The 12,154-nt window shown below is 42.2% G+C and overlaps 1 protein-coding gene across 4 annotated transcripts in view; it reads right to left on the bottom strand.

The window, feature by feature from the left end:
* FBXW9 (F-box and WD repeat domain containing 9) overlaps positions 1 to 12,154 on the bottom strand; it is a 503,699-nt gene that overhangs the window by 158,555 nt on the left and 332,990 nt on the right. For all 4 annotated transcript variants that reach the window (XM_069604110.1, XM_069604111.1, XM_069604113.1 and 1 more), the window contains 3 exons: positions 2,737 to 2,865; positions 2,467 to 2,579; positions 691 to 782 (listed from right to left, as the gene is read on the bottom strand). In XM_069604110.1, the coding sequence (XP_069460211.1) occupies positions 691 to 782; positions 2,467 to 2,579; positions 2,737 to 2,865 (334 nt within the window). The remainder of the gene's footprint in view (positions 1 to 690; positions 783 to 2,466; positions 2,580 to 2,736; positions 2,866 to 12,154) is intronic.

Genomic DNA, 12,154 nt, shown 5'->3' on the forward strand with positions numbered 1-12,154 from the left:
CATCCCTCTTAGAGGCCGAGCTTTGTGAGAAGGATATGCAAACCGTGATGCAATATCTAACCTAACATTTATCCAACAATTAAAAGATACTCTTTCCTTCAGCCTTTGCATATTCAAATGGTCTGAATACACCATAGGAGGATGAAAAGGACACATCCTTTCATATTTTACATAAAATGATAACTGGGTGGCACCCAACATATTTGATATTGTTTGAGCCACAGTAGTTTTGACTATTTGCCGGCTGAACCTATAAACCATTTGAAAGGATTGTTTTTCTGTTCTACCTGACGACAGTGTTTGCCATATGCAATCCGGCACAACCTTTTAGGTTAGCTCAAAAACACATAGTGGTAACTTTGAAAGTAAGGCACAGGCAAGCTGGTGGATTTTATGCTTTGCACTCATATGGCCCAACTGCGGAACAACCTACCATGGTCTCTCAGGAAATCTAAAGATAAACCTCATGAAAACTTTTTCAGGAGTCCGTTGTCATTAGCAATACTCTTGAATCATATCATGGATCTCTCACTTGGCAGGGTACAATATACATTCTAGAGGCGGGTATTCAATTAAAAATAGCATAACACTGAGGAAGTAGCAACATTCAGGACTTTTCATACTAAGATATTCTGTTCAGAATGATTAGCGACCTACATCTGTAAAGATATAGAAAGGGAAAGGTCTCACCTCTGGGGTCATACACGGTCACCCTCTTGTCATAAAAGCCTGCTACAAGAATGTCCTGCTGATACGAAAGGCATAGCACTGCAGTCTTCCCTCTAAAGAAAAGGTCACAACAAACAGAAGAACATCAGCCCAGATCAGGGGAAATAGCCTATCAATCCCCAAGCAAAGAACTGCTCACCCAAACTACACAAGTGAACATCCTCTTTCTCCAAAAGAGGAGAAAGGCACCTTCCCAGGAACCTTCCCTTGAGGAGCAACAACCTTCCCATGATGAGAGATCCTCACTACTCAGCTAGCAAAGACCGGCCCCACCCCACATGATCCGAATACATTTTCCCCTCCATTAGCATAAAACATCCTGATCTACAAGCAGAAAACCCCCTCCACAAGTTCAGAACATTTCTTTCCAGAAGCAAGTTTCCCGATGCAAAGTGAAACTTGCAGAGCCGAGAACTAGGTTTCCCCTTGAAGTAACAATCCCCAAAAGAGTTGTGCCCATTAATGGAGACCCCCTGTATAGGTAGAAAGCAGAGTTCCTACTTCATCGAAGAATAGAAATCCTACTCCCTTCAGAAGCGAGAACCAAACCCCTCAGGCCCGAAAGCCCCACCGAACCCCAGAGGCAGGGACTAATACCCCTCCATGAGCAGTGAACTTGACAACTCCATAAGCAAGGAAATCTCTAACAAAAAGAGAACCTCCTCCAAGAAACCCATTTTACCTAGAAGAGAACCTCCTCCTCTGCTAGCAGAGCTGCTCAAAAAGGAGCCCACCCGTACAACTGATAAATGGCATTCAGATCCCTAGATAAGCACTGGTTCTAACCTCACAGCAGAGATCCTCCTAATGAACCTCCCATGGTCTCAACAACCATGTTGCTGAGGAGAAAACCGCCACCACTGGAGCAAAGATCTTGTTCATCCTACAGCAGAGTCCATCGCCGTCGAGAGGCAAACCTACCCCTCCATAGCAAAGGACCTCATCTACGAGTGTAGAACCACGAGCCCCCCTACGCCAATAAGGTTCTGATCACAAAATAAACAGAGGACCTACTCCTTTATTGATCTAAGCACTTGTACCTCCACAAGAACAGAACCTTCTGCTGCTTAAAGATGGCATTTCCTCAATGGATCAGAGAACATTTACCCAACCATGGAAGCCAAGAAACTATTCCTCCAAGAACAAAGGACCTACCAAGTAGAACACATCCTCACTCAACAAGCAGATCTGCTTCTGTCACCTTAATGAGACATATATGCCTTTCTTCCATGCCAAACAGCTTCATCGATTTACAGTACTATACATATATTATAAATCATGCTATCTTGTTACACAGAGGGTCCCACAATGCCAGATCCACTGTCTTGGAGAATACATGTGAGGAATGAACAGGTGCTCAATCACCATGCACACTCAATAGAGGATTTTTCTGAAGGGGTTATTGAGGAATGACTGGTGTCCAGGCACTACACCCTCTCTATGCTTCACCTCTGGAGGGGAGTCTAGTCTTTATAATTTTTCAGTTCCTGAGAGAATTCCAGTCTCTAAACCATCTCAATATTGGCCTTCAGAGAGTGAGCCCACCCACTTCACACTCAATGCTTGACCTCCATAAGGCCGATTTGGTCTATCTCTTACTCTTTGGGCCCCAGGTATAGGTCCCGAGAGAGGTAAATGGCTTAGATGAGGGGACAGGACACTTGCCTTCAGATTTTATATCAATGTTTATTAAACGTAGCACTGGTTAATTGGAAGGTTTTGGTGAAGCACTGTTACCTGATCTCCCTGCACAATTGCCCCTCGGCACCCATGTCCCAAAGCTTGATGGTGCTGTCCCACGAACCAGAGCACAGATTGTTCTCCCGTGATGCCAGAGACCACACCCAGCCCTAAGAAGGAGAAGGAGAGGAAAGGAGGTCACACCTAGGGGAGAGGCCCACAAATGACAACAGTCTGAGGCTGCCACAGAGCAGAGGTCTCATCTCTGGCCTCTCAGGTGAGAGGAAGCCCCCATTGTGTGGTATTCAGTAAAGGTTGATACTGTACCTTGTGCGTGCCACTGCTCTTCGCCCCTAAGGCTTTCACCAAACCTTTCTCACCTTCCTGGCCCAACTTCGTCAGATCCCAAACACAGACATTGCGATCCCTGGAACCAGAGACACAGAGTGTCCCTCCCTAAAAAAGAATTGGAGAATGGCAGATCATAAGGAACTAAATCACTGCATAGCAGCATACCTGATCAGTGTCTGTCTACTCTTTAGCAACGTCAACCAATAACACACTCTGACAGGACACTGCATGGCACATGCACACCAGTGGCCAGCTGCCCGCTCTCTTTGCAACTCAACTGAGTTGCAAAATGCTTTGTTGTACAGGTGTTTCCACTCACAGGAGGACCATGATTGGTTATTTAGAAACATTGGTTCAAAGAAGGAGAGCATGGGAACCCTTCTCCTCACCTACCCTTAACAAAAGGATATTTGCTTTTACATACACACTACTTATACTTCATTTGTACCCTTGTATTCTGTATGAATCCTGCATAGTCATCACTGATCCCCAGCCTAAAGTCTCTTCCCATGTGGCCCGGGAAGGCAGCTGCTACCTGATCCTGACTCTGGGGGTGGCATTATGAGGGAGTATCACTTGGGAGAGGATGGCTGTCGAGGAGATGTGATCACTTCTTCAGGAGGGATGCAGTATTCTTCTGTATATTGTTAAGGATTTCAATCAGGCGACACAGGCGACACAAACCTTGGTCACAGCCTAGGATGTAGCGCTCAATTGATATGCCTTTCTCTTTATTTTATGTGAATTCAATTTGAGATGGTACACAACTCGTATCACACCCCCTTTTTAAAATACCCCGGGTCACAATGGACCATGAACCAGGCCGGTTGGTGAAAATGCAATATTTATTTATTTTAAAAATTCAAAATAAATCATACAATGTTTAATATGAGGAAGCAATCACCAATGGGGTGATATTTACAATGAAAATGGAAGCAATGCACTTGGTCAACCTTCTCCTAGAACATATACAAAGCACAAGTGAATGGCAGCACTTTTTGGATTGGAATAGATAGCACCCAAGTTAAGGTTTCCCCCTGCAATGTTTCCTCGACCCACAAATAATGGAATTCTGAGTTGATAGAAAGAAGCAGCAGGTAGTCAGGGATCCGACCTTCCCTCACAGAATAAGAGGCCAAAACTTACTTTAAACCCTTAGCAAAGGCCTAAAATAACTCAAATTTTACATTAAATTATAATATACATATGTTTTATCACAATAGCATGTATGTTAGATCACTGGCAATCACAAGGCAATGGATGAGCAAAAGGCATACAATTCGAAAATGAGTGGAAAATTTAGAGCATGCTGCAGCCAAATGACACATTGGAAAACTTGCAATTTTCTCAATTTCCGCTTTAAATTACCCAACGGTTTTTAATAAAAACGGGTGAAATACTCTGATTTGGAGTACGTTTTTGGGCTGGGGGAAAGATATATCACGGGGACAAGACAAAAGTGAAATGAGGTCTCTAGCTAAAAAACTGGATGAGATATGCAAAATAGAACAAGGATCGATTTGAGTAAAATGAAGCTGTGAAATAGGAAAGAAAAACAGTTGAGACAAGAACAGGTTTACTTTAAACCAGACCTTTCAGACTACACCACCAAAGAGGGACACAGTAAGATCCAAGGTTGATTCGCAACTTCAACCTTATCACCCCAGCGTCCAACCCTAAGCGGAAACTAGTCCGATCATCAAAAATGTGACTATGGGTTTAAGATTTACACAAGACAAAATTAAAAAAGAGATGGCGCTAGCACTTTAGAAAGTCAAGGACAGGTACACGGATAATTCTAATTGTTTCAACAAGTTACCAGGGTATAAAATATGACTGCTTAGAGAGAGGGATAAGGACAAAGGCAAGGTAAGGTAAGCTATGTGTTTCTGTGGGGTGGGGATTATACTCACAGTCCACTTTTCAGTTTTTGTGATTTTTGGACAGTCAACAGGTTCTGGTCTCCATGGCTCGGGTAACCAGCTAGCGGACTCTCCTAGCAAAAGACAGCTGGGCAAGGTCTGGTCACCCGACGCGATGGACAGCTGTATGGCAGGATTGCAGCGGGCATGCCGTTAGTGGGCCACAAGCCGGTCTGATTTCGGGATGCAAAAGGTACCACCGCTTTCCCCTTTTTGTTAATGGGATATTAGTGGGGGTGGGGTTTTCCTGGATCAATGGCCTTGCTGGAGTAGGAATCTGCTATGCTTGGGTTTTGCAGTGGGCTCTGGAGTAGGGTCAACAATGCTTTGGCCTTGTGGGAAGAATCTGGAATCAGCAAGACGAATGGAGATCAGGAACGCGGGCGCAGGATATTCAGGAAATTCAAGAGAGGGTGTCTGTCTCTGTCATGGACTCTCATTTATAATGCATAGTGACATCATAGAAGTATATGGCTGGGCAAGCTAAGCTAAACACGCCTCTAAACCACTAGATTGGTCAGGGGTGCTAGTCTCTGCCTCGCCCTCAGCTGGTTGGATTTATGATGTGAGTTTTATAATGTTCAAAACCTCCCACAGTTACTTTAGCTAAAATCCGATTTTGCCAAAAATGGTACATTTATACAGTTGAAGTTAATTAGTAAATTACATAAACAGATTACATATTTTATGCAGGCCATCCCAGTCCAACTCAGGCATCTGTGAGACATTGTTTCGCCCTTCTACCAGTTTTTTGCGCTTTTCAGTATGTTACTTAAAATTCTATAACTTTATCCATGGATGTGGAAAATCTGCAATGGCATCATGGATACTTTACTTATAATACCCAATTCTCTGCCAATTCTATTCCTAAGGTGTCAGGGGAAGCTACAATGTCTTAAATTAAAGTCCACAAAATCACATTTAAACTGCTAAACTTTCACATTTTTGCAATGTCCTGTGGCAAAGATAAAAATCTTAACATTTTTATTAATAACATAGTCCTTGGAGGCAAATGTCAGTATTTTTCTCCATATATGGGCATGCATTTCCAAGGCCACCGCCTCACCCCAGGGTTGTCACAGATTTCCTTTTAAGCTTCTGGTGAAAGTCACGAATAGGTGTGATATTTCACTTTACACTTTGGTGTCCTAGAACTTCCATTGTCAGAGGGCTCAGCCCAGACCAAAGTCTGGCCCAAGTAGCAATAATCACTGGTGTGCCAGTATCTACTGTGAGGGGCCTTTTGTTTCTGGTATACTCTCAGCAGAAACCTGTTTTTGGGATGACATCCCCCCATGCAGCCACTGCAGTTTGATTTAATTTTATTTCTTTTTGCTCTGAATTGGAAGAAAACCTTGCTGAATAGAACCATCCCATACATGTATTTTCACAGCACAATCCCCTTTCACATTGCTAGGCAGGGAGATGTTTTTGTTCAACATAGTTCCCTCCAACAGGCATTTTCTTCTTTAGTTTACAAAGGCCCATTTTGACACATGTGGTGAAAGCTGGCGTATTCCTTTCAAATTCGTTTTTTGCATCCAATATGGTTCTGTAGCCAGCTTGTTTTACACAACTGTCTGTACCCAGCAAAGGTCTCCATGAAATTGACATGTGCACAGAGAGCTCTGATTTTCTATTCAAGCAGTTATTTTTGACATTTTGTAGAACAATTTAAGCGTTTCCCACATAGCTGAAGGAAAGCTTTGGTTGATTTTCATTCAGGAATAAAGGTCTTTTCTGATGGAGCACATGTGAATATGGCTGGTCGTGACAGGGTCTTTTTTGATAAAAGCAGTTCGGTGTAAACAGGTAAAAATAGCATCACAGCGGCATCATTTTAGAGGTGACGTATTCCCTTTTCCAATGGGAATTTTGGGCTTGCAGCAAAGCAGTGCTGCTTTTTCACTCCATTTCATTAAGAAAAACAAGAACACACCCTAGTAGCCTTTCTCAGGGTGCTTCCTGTTCCATCTTGCCCAATGGCGCTTGGCAAAACAATGCAGCCATCTTTTTTTTGCTGCAAAACACAGTTTTGGTGCAATGGTGCTCACTGGAGCCAGCACAGCCATTTTGCTGTTTCAGCTTGGTTATGGAGAAATTCTTTTCAGTGGGTCAGTGTAGCCCACACATTGAAGAGCACAACCCCATAATCCCTAAATACCTGATGGCATGTCATTTTACCAATCCTCCCCATGTTAAAACCAAAAACACTGTATGAAAAACCTCCTCAGCGGAATAACATTTACTCCTCAGGTATGCATGATTTACACTCAACATCCCTTGATTATAAAGAGCTTTATTTGGATAGGAGTTCTGAGCAAAACATCACCACACATTATGTTCACATAATATCTCCTGGTTGTGACAAATACTATTAATTATTGGGACAACAGACACACCATTGCCCAATTGAGATGTGCGATTCTTGAAGTGGTACACCTACTACAAGAGGTGGCGGCATGGCCAAGAAACAGTCTCAGAGAGAACTTTATTGGATACATCAGCTGGATGCTATGACCCCGTTGGGGATGAAGATTTTTATTTGGGTCCATATCTGTAGACTAGTACCTAGACCTAGTACCTAATGACTTCTTGCTACTTCCTGCGGAGCACCTAAAATCACCAGAACAGGAATGTATCCACACATCTTACACAATATCAACCCCTGGGACTGTTAGAGGGTCCTATCCAGTACTATTTAAATAAGCGATAATTAGCCATGCCATCAGACTGTGCACTCAAGAGTCTGTTCGTTTCAAAGCATGGATAATGTTCCCTACCTCGTTATACTATAAACTCTGAGGAGTCAGTTCCATCATCAACCTTGACATTAAGATTCACTAGTCTATGTTAAACTAGGCAATGTTCTTACCCCTTTTTCCAATCCATACGTATTAGGTTAGATTGTCTACTTGGTTTTTCTTAGGACTCAAGAAGACTGAATAGGTATGAATCCTTCAACATCTGAACAGCACGGCAGCTTAGAGACCACAGTCTAGGTCCATATAAATAGATCAGATTCAACTGCTCTTAAGCGAGCAAAACACATTACTAACCACGGCTCTTCAAATTGTCCCAAATCATTAGCATAGTTCGACATTATACAACCATTATTGGGCACAGATAGTGCAACAAATATGCACAGCCAGGTGTATCTTTTTGCAGATACTGTGGGACATAACAACACACTTACACACTATCGCGCTTTGTTTACATTCATGACGTCACAAGCGTCATTAGATAGTAACGTCATGCACGTTTGTGTCTACGCCGTGTGAGGACGTTCTCAATACCGGGCGGTCAGCATTTACATCTACAGAAGTGGCGATCGGTACTGAGGGAAATTTTCCAGACATCCGCTCACCAAGGACGTTTACAGGTAAGCCATAGAAGTCAACACCCTTAGATGACTTTATAACTGATCCCAAAGTACTGGACGCTAGCTAACTCCAGTGTTTTCACTGCAGGCACGCACAAGGCTCACCATTATACAACTACGACTCACTTTCCATTACGAATAACAGATGCCACCCTAGGTAAGCAAGCCACTTATTAAATATGTAACTTGTGATTTCTTTCAACTGAGAAAGAGGATTAGAATTCTACATTGCTCCTACCCACAGATGCTAAAGCATACCAATAGAGAGGATCACTTATCTAGTCGGTATACCTGATTGAGCTCCAGTCTACCTATCAATAGGGTGAGTCCATTATCTACAGAATAATTTCTATAAAGATAATAAAGACCTTCTAGCGTTAACAATGACACTAAGAAGTGTTTTGTTTTTCAAGGAACATAGGCAGTCAACAGCGACATCTATGCATTTACATAAGCGGCATATGTAATGCCAAGGTATGAATTATGTGTAGTAAACCTGTAGTAATTATTTAGCAACATAGAATGTTTCCTTTGTGCAACAACATATCTATTAATGTATATCATCCAGACTTCCACCGGAACAATCAAATGATCCTTACCATTGTGGGCAGATATGAAACAAAAATATGATAATTTCGTATGATTATGAATTGAGAATACTATGTTAACTGATGAGCTGAATGTACACTCAGTACTTCAAATCTACTAAAGTGGAACCTTTAATGACTACCTTATTTCTCAATGTTTCAACTGAATTAGAATGAGTCCACACTCATGGACATTTTTATGATTTTCTTTGTAGAATTATTTCCCCAGATGAAGAGAGATTATTCTCGAAACACGTTGGGACACTACAATAAAGATCTTTCTACATAATCACTTTTGTGATATAAATCTTGAATTGTAATTTGTTATTATGAATTGTTAGATAGTATGAGAACTTAACCACTAAAGACCATTTGTATATTTGGCTGGATTATTTCGGCCTTTGATAGTGTGCAGGGAATGGGTGTTGCCCTATTTTTGGAAACCTCATTTCTGTTCCAATACTATTCTAAAAGCATAATGGCCTGAGAAGTCTAGAAAATATATTGAGTCCAATTCCCATAGCTGCTGAGGTACTGAGACGAAGATGAAGAACAGAGTAAATGTGGAGGAAATGTGACTTAGAGCGTAAAGTGCAGTCTAGTTGTCCCAGGCTAAATCAGCTGCACAGGACATTTAAAATTGAAGGTTGCCTACAGCTGGAGGATCGAGGAAGAAGCAAGGAGAGGGGCTCCAGATTACGCGCAGTGGGAAGCCAGACCGGAAGCAGAGGTAGTCCAGAGGAGAGGAGCCGTGGCAAGAGCAATCAACGTTTGCCTGCAGCAGGGAGGCAGCATTCTGAACTGGAGGGGAGAGATGCAGAAAAGGTGAAACGAAGCGCAACAAAGGCAGGGAAGACGAGGAACTGCAAATCCACGCAGGTTCCAACAGTGAAGGAAGCAAACGGTGAGACAGGAACCAGAGGAGCCTCCTCTCAGACGGGGAAGCCGGCCCTGTGACAGACTCTGGCAACGACAGCACGCTTTACCGGTGAGTCAGTCAGAGTGAGAGGGGCACAGGGATGTGCAGAAACGGAGTATTTGAAGGACATTTTTTAATAATGACCGTGGTGTATTAAAAGGCAAACATGGTACAATTCTCCTGACATGAGATGCCAGTTGGGGGAAACCTGGAACCAGCATTGCCATAAACCAAGAGACAGTGTGAAAGAGATTGAAAGACAGAAGTTGTGCAGTTCTCCTGACCAGAGATGTCAGTTGGGAGAAATCTGGAACAAACATTGCCAAGAGCCAAGAAAGATTAAAAGAAAGGTTGACAGAGTGTGACAAACCCCTCATATATGAGATGTCTGCATGGGGGACATTGGTGCAAGTAAACACTGAAGTCAACAAGTGGTGTTGTTGAAGAAATATGATTGTGCAATAACTAAAGTGGAAGAAGTTTGCAGGAAGACCTGATAAGAGTATCAGGTGAGGATCCTGTTTGGAAAGATACCTGGAGAATATACCAGGAAATCTGTGTGAAGATATTTCTGGCTGTGGAGTAAACCAGGATATCAAGAGGTTTTCTGTTTGCAGTTAAAGAGATATACCTGGGAGGAGAGTAAACCATGATATCAAAGGATTGAGTTTAGAAAATTGTACTGTGAAAGAGACATTAGGTTTTGCCATCCGGAGAAAGGTGTTTTATGAAGGAGACATTTGGTTTTGCCATCTTGCTTTGCCATCTTAAGCAAAGTGTTCTGTGGAAAGGATATGTGTTTTTATATTCTGACAACAGTATTCTATGGATGAGACATTCCTGCTTTGCTAATCCAAGAAGTCATTTTTCTTTGGGAAAAGAAACATTTTCTCATTTAGACAGAACATTCTTGGAACAACATACATCCAACAGGCATCCTGGATTGGTTCAGGGGAAAGGAGCCAACTCCTGAACATAAGGATTGCTTTGTTGGAATCACATATTTGAAATGTGAAACTCTTTATTTGTTAAGTTGGAACCAGAGACATTTAACCTACACATGTTGTACATGTTAGTGTGAGGGTCATATATAGTTTGGACACAAGGTTAGATTGCTTTAGCTTTAGTTTTGTAAGTAGGGACATTCTCCTTAGAATAAGGACAGATAGGCCCTTATCCCACCCTTTTTGGTTTATAAACATGGAGAATGTTAAGAATCCTACAACTTTGAGTCTGTCTCTAATGTCTGACCACTCACAATACCCATTACTGATGATATACATTACTTTTGAATATGCCTTACTGTTTGATCCTATGCTACCTCTGCCCGTAGCTTCCATACATTAAAGACACCATATCCAAAAACATATTTTTTAATGTTACTTCTAAGCTTCCAAACCGCCAGCCCCTAATATCATTACAGGACTTCTAGTTTTAAAATTCTCAAGTTAAGGAAAATGCAGTTATTTACTATTTCCAGACACTGGGTAGTTTAGTATATCTATCCTTCTGTCCTCATCCATCCTCTTTTATCTTGCCTCTGCTTTCGACACAGTCAAACACGCCATCCTTATAAAAAAAAGTACATTCTTTCTGACGGCATCGATGATGCCAGAAATATTTCTTATTACGACGCACCCTCACGCATCCCACTGAAGTACGGTGGATACAAAGCTGTGCTGTAAGAGTCGAGAATTGACTGTTGCAAAGAAGATAACAAACTAGCAACATTCACTTGGCCTTGCTAGCATCACATGGATTACAAAATTGGAAATTCCCTGGACAAAGACATTATCAAAACTATAACAACTCTACAATGGAAAAGAGCCATACCAATGGGCAGAACAGATATTACCTTGCTCCTCCCTTTCAGTTCAAACCCACAAATCATTATCTGTGCAGTTCCCCAGGGATCACGTCTTGCGCTGCTCTTCTTTAACATCTAAATTACCCATTTGATGAGGAGCAAAACATCTTATGGGCTCACTTGTTACAACTATGTGAATGACGCACAAATCATACATAAAAAGAAATTCCAGCACTATCCTCAGGAACAGCCTCACGCAAATAAGTGAATGGATGACGGCCAACTACCTAAAACTAAACCCAGACAAACAGAAATGATGATACTCTCACCTCATGCCGCACCTGAAACACCCCTGGCATGACCTGTGGAAATGGGTTACTGCCCTTAACCATCTAAAGTGATCAGGAACCTTGGCGTATTGATAGACAACTGGGTCACACTGGAACCCCAAGACAATGCAATAGTCAAAAAGTGAATCTACCATCTCCGCTCTATTCAGCAAACTATGCCCCACCTCTCCTTCGCACAAAGAAGGCTGTCCATCGTCTCCCTGATTCTTCAAAGAATCGACTTGGCAAATAGTATGTACCTAGGTATGCCAGAGTACCTTACAAAGAAACTTCTAAAGGACCCCAAACAAAGCAGCCAGACTCCTACTCAGACTCAAAAAGAGGGGGAGCACAACACAGGCTTTCAGAGCACTCCGCTGGCTACCAATCAAAAGAAGGATCAAAATAAGGGCCATTTTAAGGGCATCTGCATTACCTATATAGCACT

This window comes from Ambystoma mexicanum, chromosome 3q, assembly GCF_040938575.1.
Source record: "Ambystoma mexicanum isolate Mex_15411 chromosome 3q, UKY_AmexF1_1, whole genome shotgun sequence".
In the NCBI taxonomy this organism is placed as follows: Eukaryota; Metazoa; Chordata; class Amphibia; order Caudata; family Ambystomatidae; genus Ambystoma; species Ambystoma mexicanum.